Source organism: Emericellopsis cladophorae (genome assembly GCF_022114955.1).
Source record: "Emericellopsis cladophorae strain MUM 19.33 chromosome Unknown NODE_6_length_900724_cov_123_231613, whole genome shotgun sequence".
NCBI classification, from domain to species: Eukaryota; Fungi; Ascomycota; class Sordariomycetes; order Hypocreales; family Bionectriaceae; genus Emericellopsis; species Emericellopsis cladophorae.
In genome coordinates, this window is record NW_026250931.1 from 380016 (window position 1) to 401761 (window position 21746).

The following is a 21746-nucleotide window of genomic DNA, read 5'->3' on the forward strand; positions in this document are numbered from 1 at the left end:
CGGCCGTGATTTGAAAGCCTCAGCCCGCATATGCACAATGCCACTCCTGGCCCTCGCGGACCATGACCCGTCGATAAACATACATGCGGTCCGATACGGACCGTCCTACTGTACATAGTACTGCACGTCCTTCGCGCACGGAGTGATTGCTCCGTCTTGCAATACGGCACACCATTCAATGCATTCGAGATTGCCTGGCAAGCAAAAAACAAAACTTTTTTCAACAAGAACTCCCTCGTACAATGGTTACAAATGTATGGAGACGGTAGAATCGCCGTGCGCAGAGGCACTCCGTCCGAGCGCCCACTCCTGTCCTGCAGTCTGCAGCTGCACAAGGTGTGAGGACGCTGGACGTCCGGCCCCCAAGCTCTACCCGACGACGAGATGGCGTTGAGTACCAACTAGCTAGTTGGGCTGCGCTCGAAGTGGGTAGTACCCCGGGGGCATAGGCACTAGGTGCCACACCTTGCTTCGTCGGTGCTCGTCAAAGGCCTGGTACCACTCGTTGCGCAGCTCATCGGGGAGCGCCCACCCCAGCTGATCGTCCCGCAGTCGCATGCGCACCAGATGTCGCTTTTCCGCAGCCGCAGCTCCATCGACGAACCCCTGGCGCCTATGGAGGACAGCGAGGTTGTTGATGAAGTGCAGGTCACCAGGCTTGGTCGTGATCGCAAGCTCCGTCGCCCGGGCTATCTTCTCCACCGCGTCCAGTGCCTCGAGCTGCCGCTCGCTCAACGAGGGCAGGCTCTCGCAGCGCGGGTGTGTCTGGTTGCCGATCAGTGGCGTCCTTCCAAAGTTCATCATCAGGCGACCTTCGTGGTGGAAGAGGATTGGACGGCTTTGGAACTGCGGCCTTCACGTTTGTATGTTAGCCAACCGGCAACTCCATCTGTATTCGCGCCCAAAATCAGGTTCGCTCGGAGGGGATACACTCACAACGCGAAAGGCCAGTCGGCACCAGCAAGTACGCGGAGGAGGTCCGGGCGATCTTGGGCCAGCACATTGTACACCGTGTAGCACGATGCAATGATGCACCGGCCACCCGATGCTGCCGTGCTCCTCGTCATCCAGCTCACAACGTCTCCCGCCTCTTCATTGTGAAAGGTCTACATCAAGTCTCAGCGTGGAGTCCCTCCCACGACGACGCATGGACACGGCATCACTTACAATGGGGTTTGTCGAGTGGCGGTGGTGTCCTGCAGCGGCTGCCGATGAGTCGTCCGCGATGATGTGAACTAGTAGCCAGTGTGAGCTCTTGGCGGACAAGTCTCCGCGACATGTTGCTCACCCATCATGTTGCCCTTGCGGTCCTGTCGGCCGTGGCGATTGGCAATGTAGCATTGCAGACCGAGCTGTAGCATGCTGAGGTCTTCGACCGAATACTTTTCGGGGTGCAGGCCGCGCACCACCCCGAATCCGCGTCCTTGGTGTATCTCCAGCTTCAGAGCTTCGAGCCTCTTCCCCAGGTTGGGTAGAGGAAAGGTATCTCGAGACACTTCGTAGCCCTGGCGGCCAAATTCTAGAGCAGGATTAGCCACTGGACACGGACAGCCAACCGGCCGAATTTCGCACCTTTGAAGCACCGCAGGGCGTTGTTTGCCTCCTCTACGTCGGCTTCGTGCATGTGGAGCACATATTCCTTCTCATTCTCGAACTGGGCGCCTTCCCATACCAGCGGCGAGTCCACGGCACGGGGGAAACCAGCTGGCAGGCCGGGACCTGCAGCCAAGCTCCCAGAAATTGGCCCCAAGGGCACCTGTGTCGAGGGTGGTTGTGCTGCGCAAGATGTCATGGTGGTGGTGGCAGGCTCGGTCAATACTGCTCTGGCTTGGGTTTGCAAGTAGGAAGAGCCAGTTCGTCTGAGCGAAGGCTGACGTGCTCAAGTGGTGGGCTCAACGCACAAGAGACACGGCCTTCTTATAGAAAACGACGAGGACTACCGCAACGACGACGACGACGACGACGGCCAGTGAGTTGACCGCGAGTTCGTGGTCCCCTTGATGGTCAAGCCGCAACGACTGCTTTCTTTCCCCTGCGTAATGTTGACAGCGGTCTCGCAATGACACCGCCGGCTCAGAAGGGTAGTTACATATTGTGTCGCGGTCTGCAAGGCACACAAGTATTTACACGAACTGAAGAGCGGCAGACAATCGCCCCTGGCTGGGGGCAAAATTCCCACAGCCAAAAATACAGCGTTTGCGTACCATTTTGCAATGTTAGGGCGCCGCCGTTGTCGAGGAGAAGAAGCAACACAAGGGTCGTCGACATGACCAGTGACGCGCTCTGTACTCCGTTGAGACCCGAGCACGGCGCCAGCCGTGGCCACTCCGAAGGAAGATGGCACTAGTGTTCGTTTGCACCGAAATCAGGATGCATGCTTTTGCTTCCGCGTCGTTCCAAGCCCCGTACGTGGGTGCGTGCGCGCTGCACTCGAACTGTATGTACCCTCACCTACTACCGTTAGACTAATAATAAACAGCCCAGCAAATATGTACGATGCAGGTTTGGGCGGGGGCGGGGGCGACGGCCTTGGTCAACGTCGCACGGCCACAGATCCTGACCGCACTCGTTGTGTTCCATTGTTTCTGGGGGGCGAATATTATCTTGATCGTCCTCACGAGAGGGGGACGGAGGGGCGCCACCGTCATATGGACCACCCGGGCCGCTTCCGCTAACAAGCACCATCGAGACAGATTGCTAGCCAATGTCATGGCAGCCTGCGCTGTGGGAAAGGAACTCTGCCGCGCGAATTCTCATCATGGCATAGCTCCCCTGGGCAAGCTGCCGTAGACACGGGTCTTGACGCTTGATCACATTACTAAATCGCTCGCCCGTGAAACTAGGACTGGCCGAGGCCCTGCCTGCGAAGAACCGTCAGGTAGTTTGCAATTAGTTTTCGCCACTGGTCTGGCACACGGCAGTAGCATATCGGTGGTGGTGAGGGTGCGGAATAAGACAGTCTTCGTTACTTCCTCCCCATCCTTCTCCTATTCTTCTTGCGACAAGATCGATGGTGCACAAGAGCGGTGACGCGTTCGACGCTTGATCATCTCGGCGACACACCGCAACAACCGACTTTTCGGAGTCAAACAACTGGCAGATGCTTGTCGGCGCGGCGCCGTGCATGCATGTCTGCATGCAGACATACGTATGGCTGAACGACGTTTCTTTTGCCACCACCTGCAGCAAATTCTCCTTGTCTCGCTTTTGCCTGACATACGAGCCCACACAGGAAAATGAAGGAGATGGCAAACGAAAAAGAGAAAACTTGAGAAAGACTATTCAAATGGTGGATTGCGGTTGCCAGTTCTCCTCGAATAGCTGGCTGACAAAGTACCAGTCGTTCTCGTAGTCGCCTCTCGCTCGGAACTTTTCCCAGTCGTGTTCTGTACAGGTTGCACATTAGCATAATTGTTCCCAGATCTCGGAAATGCTTGCGGCAGCGGGGCAGTGTGTGCACTCGATAGCTCGGGGGAGACTCACTCGATTGCTTGGCGGCCTGTCGTGTGGCTTTGACGAAGAGGATCTCATCTTCGTTCAAGCCTGCAAGCGCCCGGAGATCTTGATCTTTGCACTGATCTGAGAAAGGATATACCCCCTTGTTGCAGTAATGGAAATGGGCGAGCAGAACATTGGCGCCTAACGTGTACTCTTGTCAGTCCTCATGACCTCTCAATGCCACAACAATGCATGGGCACTGACCGACGTGGTACTCTCTGACGGACGCCTCGCGCGCGAATCGGACCTGACGAGCAGATCGTTAGCTCTCTCGGACGCAGAAGAATCCACGCCTCATAGCTGGCCTGGACATACCTGTATGCCATTCTTGTCTTTGATGCCGTGCTTCTTGGCGTAGCTCGAGTCGTGGGCCGTGATCAACGCTGTGTTGTGGAGTAGCACGAAGCTGATGAGATATATGTAGAACCATGTGCTGTGCTTCTTCTTGGACATGAGCTTTTCCAGGCCGTCAAGGACTTCCTTCCTCAGCTCGGCGAGCTTGTCCATCAACAAGATATCCAGCTGCCTGCCTAGGACAGGTGGTACAGGCACCTTGTCCGGGTCAGGGCTGTCTTTGGGCAGCTGCTTGATACCCAACGTCTCCGGACCTCTGATGAACACGGACTTGGTGGTCAAGCGGACATACATCCAAAGCATAAAGGTCTTGAGCAATAGGTTGCGTATCTCCAGAGGTGTCGACTTGTCAACGGCGCATGCGTGCATGCGCAAATATGTCTTGTGCACGAGCCCGTGCTCCTTTGTGACATTGTGTAGCACTTGTCCGATGGACTTCTCGATATACCGCTGGTACGCCCCGGCGCTGCTCTTGAGGTCGACCAGCGCATATGGTGTGCACGAGTGTGAGCATTGCTTGCCAGTCTTGTCACGGTACGTGCGGTTGATTTTGTCGCCAGCTTGGGGAACGAATCGCCGAACGGCAAGTTGAATCACATTGACCGAGTAACCTTCCGCCAGGCTGATCGATTTGACCTCCAAGGATGCCCAGCCCTCATTGGTGACGTTTGGGACATTGTCCGTCCAGCGTTGCGTCCACTCGTAGCCCGGGACGTTGCCGGACTTGTTTAATTTCACATCGGTGATCTTGTACCGCAGGCACGGCAACCTGCCGGCTCGGGTATTGGCCACTTTCTTACAAGTCATGCACGGACCGGTCGGATCTTCTGTGTTGTGTTCACACTAAATGAATTTCAAGTCAGTCACAACCGATCGTCTCCTTCGTGGCGGCATGCGAGCGTGTGGACAGCCAGGGAACCGGTAGGCCAGGGCACTACTCACCCGAATGCGTTGCATCCTGCACCTGATGCATGAACCTATCTTTCTAGTTTGCGCTGTTTGCTCGCGCAGGCTAACGTCTTTGAACGGGCCGCGTTTGCCGCCGCGTTGATTTGGCACTAGAATGCTGTACTTGGAGTTCAATCGCTCCAACTGTGCAACATCAAGCCGAGAACTAGGGAGGACCTCGTTGTGTACATTGCAAGATTGCACGATCGCGGCTTGGTTGGCATGCGACTGGTGACCCGGCATGGTAGTCTGCGGGGGCACCTGAGCAAAGGTGGACGAGCTCGAAGCAAGCGGCGGGCGGTCATGAAGGCCATGTTCGATCTGGTGAGAAGCTTGAGTAGCTACATAGTAGGACCTTGGAACAGCACAAAAATCTCGAGCGCCTGCATAGCCCGAGACCTGGCTGCCATCACTGTGATTGACATTGTCAGGACACCGTGCCGTCACACCTGACGTAGATGTCTCGACGGTATGGCGGTTTCTGTACGCCAGCACATCTGGCTGGGCAGTCGATTGTCCCCCACGGTGCGACTCCGGGACAGGATGTTGCATAGAATGTGACTTCTCCATGCTGTACGACTTGACAGGGCCGTGCATGATGAGTTCCTCTTCCTGCAGACGCTGATAGTCTGGCGAGTCATGTCAGTATGCTCCAAACAATTGAACATAGCCACGATACGCGGCTTCTCGTTCATTGCGGTACTAAAGTCAGAGCATAGTGAGACGATTGGGGGAAAGCGTACCGTCTTGAGCAACTGCCCAGCCAAAGCAGTCTGCGAGGCAAGTTGGACACCGCATCATTCCTTGTGATGCGTACGGCTGTGGACAGCCTGCTTCGTATGTTTCACTCCTATCACGGTAGGCAGCCGACCTTTGGCCCTTGAGGATCTCGGCGCGCGAGGGGACGCCTTCACTTGAAGAAGATGTACTGTCTTCGCGACTCACACGTCTGCGTTTGCGCGACTGCCACGAGCACTGACAAGCACGCGATGGACTGTAGACAGACGAGGCGAGTCCACTGGACTCGTTCGGATGATAGGATCGCCACCAGCTGCCGTCGGGGTCGTGCCTGTGTTGAGGAACGAGAAAGGGCAGCTCCGAAGCGAGGGCATCGGGCGCTGGGGGCAGAGCGTAGGCAGACTCTGGAGCCCAGCACAGGCCAGATGCCGGGAAGTTGAAGGTGTCGTGAGACTCCTGTCAACAGATCAGTACAGCGCCTGGTCCATAACTTTGGTGAGAGGCTCGTTGGTGTGCCACGACGGGAAGAAGACAATGGGAAAGTGGGGTGTATGTGGATAACTCCTATTTATCTAGGATGAGGCAGGGAACTCGGGTCAAAGCAGTCACCGTGGTATGGAGAAGGGAGATCAGACATGTATCCGTATCCCGCATGCATCAAGCCGTCGGCATCATGCGTACGACAAATATGATATGTGATAGAAAAGGAAACAGCACTCACCATGTGGCCAGAAGCAGCTAAAGTATGTCCGTGCGACAGGCAGGGTGTGAGGAACTGGAACCTTGGAGCACGGAGTGGGAAAGGAATGATCGATGTACCGACGCCAGGGTCAATCAAGTATCCGGGATACAGGAGGAAAACACGGGCAGGGAGATCCAGGCGGCGGGTACTCTCACTCTGTACTCCGTAGAAGTGCGCAGGCGGCAACGGTATTAGCAGAACGGGACTAGGCAGGCGACAGCGGACAGACACGGGAGGGGTGGGTGCCCAACGGTGGCAGCAGAATCACCACAAAGCGAGGATTCAGGTCAGAGGCTAAGTTATTAAGGTGTTCGGTGCGCGTTTCCCCGTCACGGACCGATCAGCATATGCAGCGGCCGGGAAGCGAGCACCTTGGCTCAAGCAGAAGCGGCGTCGGGCTTCTGACTCAAAGTGGCGGGGCTGGTCAGGCGGTAGCCGACTAGGTAAAGACGCCAACTGGTGACGAACGCTGGATGTTGAACGATCCGGTAGCAACTAGGAGGAGGGGTCGCCAAAAATGTGTCGTGAGACGTTCGGCTGCCGCGCTCGTTGCAGCTGTCGTCAGACTGTCAAAGCGGTCGGGCAGTTTACTCGAGCGGCAAATGCTGTATTGCGGCCGTGAATGCAGCTGCAGTTGGTCCGACTAGGGATGTATTGACAACGATATCTCGCGAGTCTTCAGCTGAGAAAAGAGAGACTCGGTGAGGGAATGCGCAGTAGAGCAACGAGACAGCCCGTGCTGAATTGTTACTCACCGGTCTGAGGGATACCCTCGCAGCCCAGCAGAGTGGACAGGGGACTGGATTTGAGATTTCTGGCACTTACAGGCTAATCAGAGCTGCCCAACTCGGTAGGTACTCGAACTTGGGGTGGCCTCGACGCACACATGCGGCGTCCGTACGTGGCGGGCTCTGGACTGTGGAGTTTGGAGGCGGAGGGTGGGGACTTGCAGTCGACGGGCCGCGACCGCCTGACTTGATCCGGCCTTAGGTCGACAATTTGGAGCCAGTTAGCGGCAGAATGTGTGTAGGGGTCTGATGCTAGACTGTACCTAGTCGTTCCTGAAAGGGTATCGGTGAGACTTGAGGTGCGATTCTAATCATGCGGCCAAGATAGACAGCACGTGCCGGAAGGTGTCTGTATATTATCGCATCCTGTCGTGTCTATTTAGAACTCCCAGCACAGCGGGGTTTTGAGGCTATCACGATTGTCTGCAGTTCGCTGGCAAATCGAGCCGCGCAATGGAAGAACAAAACGTTTCGATACTGGCGCATAGCCAAGACTGATGTCTGCGTTATGGTTGTTGCTGTCAGGCGAACAATGTCGCACCGAGACCCCTGGCAATGACTGCGTAGTGCTATCAGCCCGTCGACTGCCGCAGCTCGACCCTCGGCTTGCTGATGGACCAAGGATTCGGGCGTCGGCATAAATTAACCAACGCAGTCATGATATAATTAATAACTGCACTGCAACATGGCCATCGAGACGAGTGGAGGAGCAGGGAAAGGGACAAGCGTTATTGCTTGACAAGTAGGATTGCCTCACAGGCTCTTCAAGCCACACCCACGTTGTTGGAGCGGGCCCCGGTGAGAGGCACAGACCAGAATGTGAGCAGCTGATCAACAACCTTGTCGTCGATTCAAGTACATGTATCTGTATGTCTGTGCAGCACGGTCTCGAGACGAACTTGCAAAGAGCAAACAGGCAACCGAAGAAAATCGAGTCGCCGGCAGGGAACAGAGCGGAACTTGTCGCAGAATCGTCGCTCGGCGAACGCCAACTGATTGACCCCAAACTTCGAATTAGCTCGTGAGTGAGTGAATCGCTGGAGCGGGAGTGGCAAGGTGATAATGATGTGACGACGACGCGGTGCAATGCAGCAAATGCACGTACTTGCACATTGGGCAACGACTCGCGGGTCAGATACGGACTTGAGAAAGACAGAGGCAGTGACAATGGAAAATTTACAAGTAAATGCCGATATGCAGTGATTACCAGTGAGTATTGTTCATGCTAGACGCGCTTCACGATGCAGTGCAAGGTGGATGATGCTCTTCTGTCGGAGTATTATCGTCGATACTAGGGTCTTGGGCGGTCCTTTCTTCCCTTGCCCTCTCTGCCGCCCCCACCCCAGTTTTCAGTCAGCGACCAAACAGCGTCCATCTCGTAGACCGGTGAGCAATGTCTAGGATTGGGCAGATAGTGATATCAGGATGGGGACTATTAGAGGCCAACTCCTCAGTTATTACGTGTAGGCAGTACCATTCAGTCATGCGACTGGTTGTGCCGTGACGGTGTGACGTGCTCTTGCCTGCCGGGGCTTTCCCAAGGGGCGAATCAACTATCTGCCTCAGGTACCAACCCATCTGTACGGAGCACCACCAACTTAAGGCGGTGCCTGCCGTCGTCTCCACAAATCTAACGTCAACCGACATGATGGCATCGTTCGACCATCCTGGTCCCATTCGAGGCACGATTGTACGTATTGCTGCGACACGAACCTACCATCGAATGTTCCTCGGCTGCGCAACGGCAATTGCCTCGCTTTTCACATCGCCTACTGATATTATCACGCGTCCAGAACATGTCACCTGGCGCCGGCTCTGCAATCAGCAAACCCTTCGTCGAACCAATTCTTGACCCAGCACGACTGCGGTCATGCAATCCGGTACAAAGCTGGCCAGCTGCAGCCAGACTGCTGTACACATCCGATTACGTAGCACGAGAATGCGCAGTACCCCCTTTCGCCTGGCTATTCGATACAATGCTCTACCCATTGGAGGTTGGCCACCTCGCTCGGGTGTCAAGTATGAGGTGAGACCACTATGAACGACAGTGCACCTTCTCATTGCCAATTTTCCCAATCGCGACCTGTCACATCGCGTCGACCTTACCTCAGGCTAGCTTCGGAGGCGGTCAATTGAGATGCAATCCACCAAATATCCCGACACTCGACTGCCAATGTGGACTGACCGGCAAAGACTCGGCCAACACTTGTGGCACAAGGTGCCGAACCGTGATCTTGAGTGCGAGCCGACCCGATGATGTGATTTCCAGGTGATGGAAGGTTGAGGTTCGCAGCTCGAATGGCCAAGGACAAGGGCGCTAACTCAACAAGCCCACCCCTGGTCCACTACCGCCTTCTGCTCTCTTGCTCGAGTCTCTTTGGGATTATGGCTCCTCGTCTCGACCCAGAGAAATTCTATATCCTCGGAACACTTCTCCTTGGAACACCCTCGGGCCTGGCGGCGACGGTCCTTGCTCAGATATAATGAGAAGTCCGTCTTGCTCATCGAAAGCTTGGTGTATCTCAAGTCATCCTCATACGGGCTTGTTGTGTGGGCAGCGACAAACGGCGGCGATTGAGTGCCTGGACCAATGGTACGGACAATTTGGTCCGAAACAATTTGTCTGCCGTTGTACGAATGTCAATCCCGCTGCACAATGCCTTCCGTGGCGTCCCGAGCCTTACAATGCGGCGACAGTCTCTTATTCTTCGCCAACTCAACCGAATGCAAAGCGACATGCGAATACCCGGGACCTGCCGGCTCCCGATAGATCTGAGACATCTCAGAAGCAATGTGTCCGAAGTCGATGGGCGCGAAGACAAAGCAGTAATTGCGATTTTACCTCTTTCTTGATGCACAATATGCCATGTCATCACTGACGGCGCACAGCACTGCTGCAGGCTGTCACCAAGCATTGTTCTGTTGCGAAGACACATGCGGAGATTTCAGTGGACGTGAACAGCCATTTTGACTACCAACCGACCTACCGTCGCAATTACTCGCGATACAGATACGTTCTGGATAGCCAAATGGCTTGATGCGACAGATGCGTGTGAGCATCGCTACTGGGGTCATGTGATTTCTCGGCTGTATTGAAATGGGCCAATTGCAACGCACAACCTCTTCTTCCCTGTGCCCGGACCTGGTACCTGAGGTGTACCACTCATCTGCACGACCTTATGCCGCCTTGCGCATATGAAAAAGGCCAGACGAGGCCCGACTCGTAAGCACTTAATACTTCCTCATTCTTATCCTCGTCCGGCCTCCAGTCCGCGGCCAGCCTTGTACACGAGTATTATTTTCCAGCAGCTGCCGTGTCTGACTCCCTGAGCCTCTCGTCCAAACAGCTCACGATCAACGTGCACCTTCACGCGCACGCAGTCAGCTTACGGTCTAGTCTGGTCCGGCCTTGTCCGAACAACGACTATGGAACTCAGCGAGGAGTCTATTCACGACGTCATTCATCCAACCGCTGCATTTGGTACGCAAAAGCCGTCGCGTGCTCAAAGACAGAATGTCGAGGAAGATCCACCAAGCTGGGAGAGTTCCTTGCTCAACCCCAAGAACCGCATCGACAGTTTGGAGATTCCAGACAGCCCGCTCTGGGCTATCGACGGATGCACTGCCTATGGCGCCCAGCTGTACGCCACACCTCTGTTCTTCAAGTCAATGCCACCCTTGCGAATGGATGTTTACATCCCCGAGCCCACAAAATTACCATTAGCAGTTCGCGAAGTTCTCGAGGTCGACATGTTCTTCCATACAAGAGACAAGCATCGAATTTCTTGTCTTGGTTTAACAAGGCACATTGTGAGAATTTTACATTTCTGGGCGAAGCAGATGGATGACCCCAGAGAGATCTACCACAACATGCCGTTCGGTTCCCGAATCCTGTTGCGCAACCTGCCTATGAACATAGCAGACGCCGTTGTTATGACAGTCCCTGCTCACCATCTGGAAGCTCAGCTACACACCTTGCCATCTCTGCAGCAATGTTGGGCCGCAGAGGTCAAGGACTACCCGCCCACGTTGGATCTGGGTGAGCTAACATATATCTGCCAGATTCATGACAGCGTCTCCCTCGTCATGATCAACAACAAACTGTGGATCTTCAAGGCTCTCACGAGCGATTCGAAATATTTGTATCACGAACTGCGGAAGCTGCTCACGATGCCGGCCCACCCGAATGTTATGTCGCGTCCAGCGCATCTCATCACCAAGAAGTGCAGCTTCGGAGAGAAGACAGTTGTGCTAGGGTTTACCCTCGAGTACCACGTACATGGCAGCCTGCGTGACCTGATCCCGTTTCTCCATTTGCACGGACGCGTGTCCCTCCAGCAACAGACAAAATGGTCAGTGCAGCTTGCTTCTGCGTTGGTTCATCTGCGAACAGTACCCGGCATGTTCTATCCGGACCTGAGGCTGGACAACATTGTACTTTCAGCGTCGGACAATATTGTCATGGTGGATTTTGAACAAAGAGGTGTATGGTGCGAGTTCGCAGCTCCCGAAATCAACGCTATTGAGTACGTTCGAATGATTGCGGTGGACATAGAGATATCGCCTGCAATCTCTGACAAGTATTCGAAAACTCTTGAGGCAATGGTGCCTGACTGGGAGTTTATGAAGGAAGGAGAGGATTACATCTGGCCCAACGCTGGCTATAACATTGCGTGGAGTGCCCTCACACCTACGGAGCAGGAGGCCTGTGAAGTTTACATGCTAGGGCGTGTTCTATGGTGTATCTTCGAGGGCACGAGTGCTCCCCAGCGGGCTGCTGTCTGGCTTTCCTATCGATTTGAGCCGGTAGTCGAGTTTCCTGGATTTACAAGTACACCTGAGCCAATTCGGGACCTTATCAAGCGATGCACGAGCGGGGCTCAGCCCGGTTTGAGCAGCCTCATTGTCCGAGAAGGCAACCAGCTTGTACTACGGCGCCTCGAGCACACCGGCCTCTCTACCCCTGAGCAAGTGCAAGAAGCTGCCAAGCAATTCTGGTCTCGAGATGTCGAGGCGTCTGGACATTGGCTCGCCGCGCGAGCAGAAGGCATCGCCAAAGGCGACTGGAATGAAAACCATTACAATCGTCCAACGCTGAAAGCTGTGCTCGCGGAATTGGAGGCATACGCCAGAACACTGGCAGCTGGCGGGTCTTGACATGATTAGTGTCATTCCTGTCAATTTTGTATGTTTGCGATGCTGAAAGATTGTTTCTTGTTGCCTCTGGAAACTATTGAATCTGCGCTGCTACGTTGGCTCGTCTCAGCGTGAAACTTGCTCAACCCACTCGTGGCTTCTGTATACATGCGTTGCGGTAAAGCAGACGCCCATGCCTCGCTGATATTCTGAGCCTCGCGGTCACTTACCCTGATACACGATGGCCTCCCGACAGCTTCCGACGAAAGAACCTACCACTCGTGGCGGTAAGTCTTGCGCAGTTTACTTCATTCGCTTGCTCCGCCGGCCCGACGCCGTAACTTCATTTGCTCTCTTCGGTCTACTCTCCGGTTTGAGACCCCGTAGGCTCGCAATGAGCGTCCGAAACTTGGTAACGTACGACACCGGGGCGCCATGCGTTTCGACCTGCTCGAGCAGCGCTTCGAGGTCGTACAGGAAGTGACATGCCGCTTCAGGCAGTAAGCCCAACACACCCACGACGAAGTCGATATCCCTTTCCCCAACTAGAGTCATGTACAGGTTTCGATCTTGTCCAGATACATGAATCGATGCGCGCGGATGGCGAGTGACAACGGCTGACAGGATATGGACGAGCGCGGCTGCGGCTGCGTGTGCCTCTGAGAAGGGCAGCGGCTGGTCACGGTCGAATACAGCACACCGAATAGAGGACACGCAGCCTCTTATATGATGTGTTGCCCATTCTGTGGTTTTGGAACCGTCCATCCCGCCAGCGTCGAGCTGGTGCAACACTCGGTCGACTCGTTGCGATAACTTCCGGAAGACGTCTCTGATGGGATCTCCTGGCCGGCTGAGGGACCGAAAATACTGAAAAAAGTGATTATTGTCGAGCAACATTCTGAAAACGGTGCAGTCAATGTCGTGACGCTTGATGACTTTCGTGCCCTGGCTGGGACTATCGAAGATATCTCGTCGGAATGTGTCTGGATCTTCCGCGTGTATCGAGGCGAGTAGCTCCCGAGCCTCGAGGGTTCGAGCTGAGTCGATTCTAGAATCTGCGTCTTCGCGTATAAGGGGGCAGTGCAGGTCGGCAGCGAGAATGTCGATGTGATGCTTGCTGATGCGCTCAAAGGGGTCGCCCATCTCATCGGCGAATCCCCGTTGGTTCAGACACACGGGTTCGCGTCGGTCGTGGTCGTATAGTGTCTGGTCAAGTATCTGGTCAAGCAGCCAGAGGATGTGCGAACAAGCAGTGGTCTCGTTGACGTCGGCCGCGCATGAGCAGACAAGTCTGGTCCGCTCTCCGTCCCTATGCAGCCGTATGGAGCGATTTACAAGCTCTGTCATTTGGAAAGCGTATGTGTTGTCCACGTGGCGGCAGCGTTGTAGAGACATCTGAGGGGGACAGTTGAAGGTGTCGCGGACCACGTCCCTTTGCCCTTGTGGTAGGTTGTCGAGGCGATAGATGACTCGTGCGGGTGACTTGATGGTCAATGAATCTTCGTCCGTCTCGGACCAGTCTGACTCGCAGTCTTCACTTTCGAGACTTGATTCATAGTCGACAATAGTGGGCGGCGAGTTGTCACCTTGTAGCCGCGACATGGAACGAGTCACTGGTGGCATAGCGTCAAGCGAGAGCCCGTTCAGCTTTGCAGTAGGAGAATACATTGGAAAAGTTCACAGTATGGGAGTTCGAGGAGCAGGCACAGAGACTTTTCAACTGGCAGATACCTTGTACAGGTTGGCCAACACCAGAGTATGTCGTCAAGGAGGGCATGCTGGGCTCTCCAAGGTCGAAAGTATGGCCTATCCACGCTCTGTGCGTACTGCTGGGCAGATTGGCAAGGCTCGCGCTCTCCTACCGCTCATCACCAATCCCCAGTACCAACCCCCATTGTAGATGGCATGGACCCTAGCTTCTGGCAGTGTATGAACAAGCAGTTAGCCCAACCCGTACGCAGATTGCAAGGTGGAGGCTTCAGGGCAGCCTGCAAACAGGTCGCATATGGCCTAAACGACGAGCAAGGCTCAAAGCTCTTCACCGATCCAGGTTGTCATTCAACTTCCGGAAAGCTGGAAATTTCGACCAGGAAGTGGATGTCCGGCGCTTATATGGGAGATGGTTGGCTGTCGATGCTCCTAAGCGCACGTTGAGCCACATGGCGATGCTGGCCTGCTCTTGTGGCCGGACTAGGCATACTTTTGGCCATCGACCAACAACACCAAGACTACGGGATAGGGATGGCTCATTACTGAGGTCACCTCGGTATCATGACTCTGGCGGGACTGCGGGAGCTCGCGTGTCCCTCTCGAATGTGTTGTCCGCAATTGAGCACGCTGTTTACATGTATTTCATCATCTCTAAGGAAGCCTCGGAATCTTTCTGCTTTCATGTCTCCATCGCCAGAATCGCGCCGTAGCAAAGACCCCTTGGCATTTCGCGGCATTTGCTGCCGAGGGCTTACATGCACAGCTGGTCTCGATAAAGGATGAGCACCTTTACATGCATCATGAAGACAAAGGAGTTGCATTGCAGATTGGCACAACTTCCGAACAGGAGGCTCGCGGCGAGTAAAGGCATAATGAGGCCGCGCCTTTGGCCAACTAAATGGTAAGAAGACATGGCAAATAGAAAAACATTCCAAGTGACTTTGACGTTACTTCACTTGTCGGAATTGCACTTCCGCATTCCCGCATTCCCGTATCCTCCATAATAATGTGCCCTGACCCAAGCCAAAGACAAGGCAAGCAGATGTTGCAAAGTGCCAGGGCCACTTACTCCTACAAAAGCAGTCTCATCCCCACTCTCCCTTTTGAATGCCCGCGTCGATTCGTGGCTGCCCGATGGATGGGCGGCGCGGTATTTGTTCATGCAACGGCTTGCATTTGAGGGCGCATGGCGGGATCGGCAAAGCGAACGGCTCGCGCGCGGTGGTGCGTCGAAGACGTCTCGGTTGGTTGCCTGTCTTTGCGCAGGATCGTCTTGGGATCCGGCGTCTTGGACTTGCGTGAAGTCGGAGACCGGCCTACAGACGAGGAAGTGGACAAAGTCCTCTTCTCTTGCAGGCTGTCCGTAGGCCGGTCGGATTGTCAATCGATGCCATGCTGCACCTTCAGGCGAGCTAAAGATTCGCGACGGGCTTCAATGTCCTCTCTTGACTTGACCATCTTGTCTGGCTGGTGGTAAAGCACTAGTGAAGGTTAGTGACTGCCGCTCAGACAACGCGCACATGTATAGAGCACGTGTGAGATACACGTACCAACGAGATAACGGCTCTGGAAGTTAAAGCCGTTCAGTTTGTCGCAGGCGGATTTGGCATCTAGTACATCCTCGTAGACGACAAACGCGGTGCCCTTGGTGTTGTTTGCGATTCCCTGTCGGACTTGACTGCGGTTTGGTTAGCGATGCGGATGGGCGTAGCCGAGTTGGCAAAAACGTCGTGGACGCGTACCGGATGGGGCCAAATTTGCCGAACAGGTCGAATAGGTCCTCTGGCGTGACGTTGTAGCTACAAAGCGATTAGTCGTGGGGGTATCGGTGATCGTGTGGGCATCCTAAGTGTACCTCAAGTTCTTGACGAACAGAGCTCTGCGACGATCAGTTAGCGACAGAACCTTTCAGACATTGAATGTGGAACGTGGTTTAGCGGCGACGTAATTGAAGCCACGGAAGACAGGAGGAAACAGGATGATGGGTGTTGGCTTCACAGTGGCACGCGACCGATGATCCTGCCCGAAATCGAGATCCCCGACGTCGTCTCAATTGAATTCATGGTCGAAACAGCAAGAGCGCAGGCGGACGAACCGATTGACTTCTGGGGCTAATTTACCACCGCGACTACTCATATCTTAGATGATTCTGATGGCGCTTCGTGATCGAAAGTCGGTCGGAAGATGATGCGATGCGCCGGGGGGCTCGCTGGTCGTGTATGAGAGGGTATGGTTGTGTTTGAGATAGGCTGGAAGCGTTCGTGGAAAGGCGGTTGGAAGGAGGAGACGGCCGGGTCAAAGTGACAGCGGCAGACTGACGCTCAGCCTGGGATTCTCGAACTGGGGGAATGGCCTATGGGAGGAGACGCACGTGACTCTTCTCCACCCTTTTTGATCCGACTGATCCTATTCCGGTGTGCGCGTGACGTACCCACGATAAAGCCGAGCTCGCTGTGGCCGCATGGTGTCCTCAGGGATAGGCTAAATTCTTGCATCTTTGCCAGAAGCGTTTGTAGAGGGCGGTTTTGGAAGCCAATGGCTGGTTCAATGATGTCGTTGGGCGCTCGAGTGATGGAGGGCGTACAATTATTGGCCTGAAGCATTCAGTCACCTGTCACAACGCCGTACAGCAGTGGACTCCTCACTTATGCAGGCAGCACTGCATGCCTCGTCCACTTGGAGGTTTGTCATTGGTAAATGATATGTTTCTTACAGGGGTGCGTGCTCTCTGGAGTTAGTCTGAAGTCGTGATTCTGGAGACGCTGGCAAATGGGCAACCATTGCCAAATTGCTATGACCGTTGCCTGAGTGCACCATGTATGTTGCGTCGTCCAGGTAAGCATGGATGGCTTCAATTTCTAGAGTTCGTTTTGAATGATACTGATAAGTGCTTCTTATTAGATGAATATCACTGACATCACACCGTCCCAAGGCGAGGTATGCCAAGGAGTAGTAGCCTGAGGTGACAGATGTGGGTACATTTGATCTTGCGTCCCGTCCCTTGGCCATCTCAGCTCACCATCAGCAACCCGATCAGCTTCTTTATGACGCCCTTGATTCATACTTGTATTCAACGCTCATCGACCCGGCCAAGGACATTGCGCTACTTCGTCTCTCCTCTTGGGTCTGGTTAATGCTATCCTACCGCCGATTCAAACGCGGCCAAGCGGTGCAGGACTCATCGCCCAACGATCATCACGCTTGCATATCTCCATCATCCTTTAGACCCTCATCACGCAGATACTCGGCTCATTCTTCTTCACTGGTCGCGTAGTCACGCATGAAGACCCTGTCGCGACTCATTGGCAAGCGAGTTCAACGTACCCCAACCCCATGCTTGAGTGCACTGACAAGTGCGATCAAGGGGCTGATCAAGTGCTCGTCGATTTCAGCAGCACAACAAAATCCATGCAACAAGACCCGAATGTGCTTCTGCGCCACAATGTTCCCGAGAGATCTTGGCGCTGAGCGATCTGTATATCATACGATCGATGTCCATGTCCGGCATGGCTGCACACGAGTGCGACAAGGAGAACTTGAAGCAGAGGCGCCAGGCGACACATGACAACACAATTCTTGCGCACTTCGACATTCGAGACGATACCACAGAAGATTTCATCTTGGATTTGATCAACTCTGATCTTGTGTCGGCACAGGAGCTGGAGCTCCTTCGCAGTGCTGCTCTGACCGCCAGCATCGACAATGCTGAAGCTCTGATAGAATGCGCCAAGTCCATGCATCGGGACCGGGTACCTCAGCCCGGCCCTGGATTCAGTGTAGACATTCTGGATGATGTTGGGCGACTCCTCAGCTGTGTTCCAAATGGCGAAGGAGTCAACGTTACCGTGCCGTGGTATCAGACTGACCAGATGATTGCTCTTATACGCCAGCAGCAAGACAATCTCGGGGTTGCACAAGCTACAGCTTCCACAACTCCTACCACGCCTTCGCATGAGACCAAGAAGCGCAAGACAAAGCCTTCTCCCAAAACTACGTCTCATTTTTGGGTCATGTCTGATGGCAATGGCGCTCTCCCGGCGCAGGACATGTGTGCTCCTCAGTGCGTTGGAGAAGATGCACCCTTGCAATATGCTCCTGCGTCACTTCCAAGCATTCAGACGCCTCAGAGTTCCCAACTAGACAGAAGCCTGTCTAATCTTGCTAGTGAGGTAGGGGCCTGGTACACCGATCCAAAGCTCTCCCATACCATCGAGCGGTGCACTATCGACCCTTTGGAGGTCGCCAGCCGGTTTGATTACAAGACAGTCGCCGCAGGGCCTGGATCCAGCTCACCATACTTCATTGACGCGAACGCGAAAGCAAAGACGAACCGGCCACCACCTGGTACGGTATCGTGCGTGCCGTTCCCTCCGCTGGACAGGCCCGCCTTCGGCCTCGTCCAGGAGAAGGTCGCTCATGAGCCCTTCTGGCTTCTAGTTGCCATCACATTTCTAATCCGTACCAAAGGCTCCGCAGCTATCCCCGCATTCTGGGCCCTGAAGGAACGGTTCCCTTCGCCTAGCCTGATTGCCGACCCTGTCAATGAGGCTGAGATCATTGGCATGATTCGTCACCTGGGCCTGGCCATGAATCGGCTGAAGTACTTTCAGAAATATGCACGACTTTTCATGGACAATCCACCGCGAGCCGGCCAAGTGTACCGGGTACGGAAGTACGATCGGAGAGACATGGACGCTGGCGAGCTGGGGACAGGCCTTTATGAGCGACCAAGAACCACAGCCGGCATGCTCACGCCGCGCGCTGACCCAGCAGATGATGCTGAAGCTTGGGAAATTGGACATATGACACATGGTAAATATGCCCTTGACAGCTGGCGCATTTTCTGCCGCGATGTCCTGCTGGGTCGCGCACGGGGCTGGAATGGCGAGGGAGCAGCACCTGAATTCCAACCAGAGTGGATGCGCGTCAAGCCTGACGACAAGGAGCTGCGTGCTTGTTTGCGATGGATGTGGATGCGCGAGGGCTTTGAGTGGGATCCTGTCACGGGCGACCGAAGTGTACTCCGTGGTGAGTTGCTACGAGCCGTGAACGAGCGACGGATCGAGTACGACGACTCGGGCGGGTTGCGGATCGTCCATGAGCCACGACAGGACCGGGATGGCCTCGACGAGGCGGCATGAACTGGGACTCGACGGCTTCGACAATACACGTATCGACATTTGCACAAGTTTTCAGTCTCCAAGGCTGCAGACCACGACGCTGTGTCAATCTGGAACTATCTGCACCGTAGCAGCCATTTCCCCATAAAGTATCCAGCAGGCTATTGCTGAACGAAACCCACGCGAAATACCTGGTGGACTTGAGACTTGTTGAGAGAGCTCCGTCATCGAGGCGCTTGTGATGCAGGGTGGTGGAGGTTGACGTAGCTTGAATGTTAGTGCAAGGCGATTGAAGACCTTTGGGTAGGGCACACGCTCACACGATTAAGTGGTAGCCTCGGCATCACACTAACAGGTACGAGATAGCTATTCTGTGCCTGCCAAACAAGGATGAGGTCGAGGTCAGAAAAGCGGGTCTTTTGGCCCTGCATCGTGAATCACGGGATTCGAAGGACAAAGGACACAGTAACGCAGATCGCAGGCTCGCAGCAAGGTCAAGACATCGCTGGGTTCACAGCTTCAATAGCCTTTTCTCTTGCCTACTTACGTAGGTACCTAACGCGCTTTCCTGTCCTCAAGTTCCAGTGTTCTTTGGTGCTCAAACGGTGCTGGCTTCCCAACAACCGAAGTTGGAGCAACCTTTGCGGCGGTGCCAACTCCCGAGCTAACGCGGCACACTCCCGTCCATCCACTCACTGGCTGGCTGCTGCTGAGCTGCTCTCGACAGGCCAGATCCTCCCTCGTCATCATTCCTCGAATTCGCGAGTTACCAACCCCCACCACCAACCTTCCTCGGCTTCGCATACCACCGGTGCTCATAGGGCAGGCCTGAGCGAACCAAACACCACAACTTCGATCATCTTTCCATCGTACCAGCATTGGCGTATTTCGGCTGCTGCACCAGCGCGCACACACACGCACACATACGCCCAGCATGTCGCATCGCGGACCATCGTCGGGCTACGGCATTGGAGGACAACCTGGCCCCTACGGAGCTGGCCCTTCAGCACCCGGACAAGAGGATGGCGGCTTCGTCGAGCAGATCCGCCCGTACACAGACAAGGTCGAAGACTTTCTGGATACAGTCAGTGATCCAATCAAGCCGTAAGTTGCCCCGCCGCCGCTCCAAGTCGTGTTTCGAGGGAGAGAGGACAGCAACGACTGACAGTGGGCGCCAAACAGGTACCTCCCAGCCATTGGGCGCTTCCTGATCGTTGTCACATTTCTGGAGGACACACTGCGCATCATGACCCAGTGGAGCGACCAACTAATCTACCTGCACGATTACCGCAAGAGTAAGCCTCCCAGCAGCTCCCCGGTGGATTTGATCTTCAGTCCAAGACTAATCGGCCAATTCTCACAGTTCCCTCGGGTATCACCCACCTGTTTCTGCTTTCCAATATGGCTGCGATGGCCGGCTGCTCGACCTTGGTCATCATCCGGAAATACTCCGATTACGCTGTCGCTGGTCTCATGGGCGTTGTCGTCACCCAGGCTCTAGGCTACGGTCTCATCTTCGACCTCAACTTCTTCCTCCGCAATCTCTCCGTCATTGGCGGTCTGCTTATGGTCCTATCCGACTCGTGGGTGCGCAAGACCAAGGCGTTCGCTGGCCTACCCCAGATCGACGAGAAGGACCGCAAGATGTACTTCCAGCTCGCCGGTCGCGTGCTCCTCATTTTTCTCTTTGTCGGCTTCGTCTTCAGCGGGCAATGGTCAATCTGGCGCGTGGCTGTCTCGGCCATCGGTGCCGGCGCCTGCGTTATGGTCGTCGTCGGGTTCAAGGCCAAGTTCAGTGCCACCCTGCTCGTCGTCATCCTCAGCGTGTTCAACCTGATTGTCAACAACTTCTGGACACTGCACGAGCACCACCCCCACAAGGACTTTGCCAAGTACGACTTCTTCCAGATCCTGTCCATTGTGGGCGGTCTGTTGCTTCTCGTGAACAGCGGCCCCGGTCAGTTCTCCATCGACGAGAAAAAGAAGGTCTACTAGAAATCGTTGCAACCGCCAGCAACAGCAATGACCTCGGGCGTTTCTTGAGGGCCTCCTCGATCACGACATGTATATGATACCAACGACATGTGGAAGGCGAACGGAGCACGGCGCCGTGCCTTTGAAGCGCAGCTCGGGGCGCTTGAAGAGTATTGTGAGGGGGAGAAAGACCGGGCTAGTAGGTTGGGAGATGGCCGGTATGGCAGAGATCATGTTTGAAGCCACGTAGCAGGGGCACGAAATAAAAAATGCAGTGTTGGATCGTTCATACGACTTTAGATCAGGAGCGGTTGCGCTAGCTGGACCAAACTCAGCCCTACCTTAGTGTGACTATGCCACCCCTGGAGCACGTCAACAATGGAGCTCCCTCTCGGCTCCATAAATCCCTTTGGTACCCTTCTGGACTGGAGATTGTCGACACGCAGAGAGAACATAGTCTATTCGAGATCGGTATGGGGAGGTACCTAAGGTATAGTGAACATCTATCTCACTGCTGCACGGTGACATCACGTGAGGCCTGCGTTACACAGGGTCGGCGCAAATCTTCCGCATAATCATCGCCGTTTCGCACATATTGCGGAACCGTCCTTGGCAGGGGTACGCAAGGCTGCTAGGGCTACTGGAAAGCTCTCAGACATGAAGATGCTTTGACACTTTTTGGCAAAAAGAAAGAGGCACGGTAGAGCCAGCATATCTTACCTTTCGTGCGCTAAACCC

The 21746-nt window shown here is 54.7% G+C and overlaps 7 protein-coding genes across 7 annotated transcripts; 3 read left to right on the top strand and 4 right to left on the bottom strand.

The window, feature by feature from the left end:
* Positions 1 to 405: 405 nt before the first annotated feature.
* On the bottom strand, positions 406 to 2268 carry J7T54_001684 (uncharacterized protein; the record flags this gene model as incomplete). Its single annotated transcript, XM_051503706.1, has 7 exons — positions 406 to 853; positions 937 to 1106; positions 1168 to 1235; positions 1289 to 1519; positions 1573 to 1756; positions 1902 to 1996; positions 2205 to 2268. The coding sequence occupies 7 exons, from the start codon at positions 2266 to 2268 to the stop codon at positions 406 to 408; spliced, it is 1260 nt and encodes a 419-aa protein (XP_051364664.1).
* A 1014-nt stretch (positions 2269 to 3282) lies between these two features.
* On the bottom strand, positions 3283 to 6262 carry J7T54_001685 (uncharacterized protein; the record flags this gene model as incomplete). Its single annotated transcript, XM_051503707.1, has 7 exons — positions 3283 to 3386; positions 3484 to 3639; positions 3703 to 3745; positions 3814 to 4695; positions 4795 to 5429; positions 5781 to 5994; positions 6260 to 6262. The coding sequence occupies 7 exons, from the start codon at positions 6260 to 6262 to the stop codon at positions 3283 to 3285; spliced, it is 2037 nt and encodes a 678-aa protein (XP_051364665.1).
* A 4232-nt stretch (positions 6263 to 10494) lies between these two features.
* J7T54_001686 (uncharacterized protein) lies at positions 10495 to 12225 on the top strand (the record flags this gene model as incomplete). Its single annotated transcript, XM_051503709.1, has 1 exon — positions 10495 to 12225. The coding sequence occupies one exon, from the start codon at positions 10495 to 10497 to the stop codon at positions 12223 to 12225; it is 1731 nt and encodes a 576-aa protein (XP_051364666.1).
* Positions 12226 to 12507: 282 nt separating this feature from the next.
* J7T54_001687 (uncharacterized protein) lies at positions 12508 to 13872 on the bottom strand (the record flags this gene model as incomplete). Its single annotated transcript, XM_051503710.1, has 1 exon — positions 12508 to 13872. The coding sequence occupies one exon, from the start codon at positions 13870 to 13872 to the stop codon at positions 12508 to 12510; it is 1365 nt and encodes a 454-aa protein (XP_051364667.1).
* Positions 13873 to 15072: 1200 nt separating this feature from the next.
* On the bottom strand, positions 15073 to 16377 carry J7T54_001688 (Splicing factor 3B subunit-like protein; the record flags this gene model as incomplete). Its single annotated transcript, XM_051503711.1, has 5 exons — positions 15073 to 15230; positions 15465 to 15592; positions 15657 to 15713; positions 15770 to 15793; positions 16346 to 16377. The coding sequence occupies 5 exons, from the start codon at positions 16375 to 16377 to the stop codon at positions 15073 to 15075; spliced, it is 399 nt and encodes a 132-aa protein (XP_051364668.1).
* A 1028-nt stretch (positions 16378 to 17405) lies between these two features.
* On the top strand, positions 17406 to 19055 carry J7T54_001689 (Methyl-CpG-binding domain protein-like protein; the record flags this gene model as incomplete). Its single annotated transcript, XM_051503712.1, has 1 exon — positions 17406 to 19055. The coding sequence occupies one exon, from the start codon at positions 17406 to 17408 to the stop codon at positions 19053 to 19055; it is 1650 nt and encodes a 549-aa protein (XP_051364669.1).
* A 913-nt stretch (positions 19056 to 19968) lies between these two features.
* On the top strand, positions 19969 to 21029 carry J7T54_001690 (ER-derived vesicles protein; the record flags this gene model as incomplete). Its single annotated transcript, XM_051503713.1, has 3 exons — positions 19969 to 20138; positions 20217 to 20329; positions 20398 to 21029. 3 exons carry the CDS (start codon positions 19969 to 19971, stop codon positions 21027 to 21029), a joined length of 915 nt encoding a protein of 304 aa, XP_051364670.1.
* Positions 21030 to 21746: the final 717 nt, after the last annotated feature.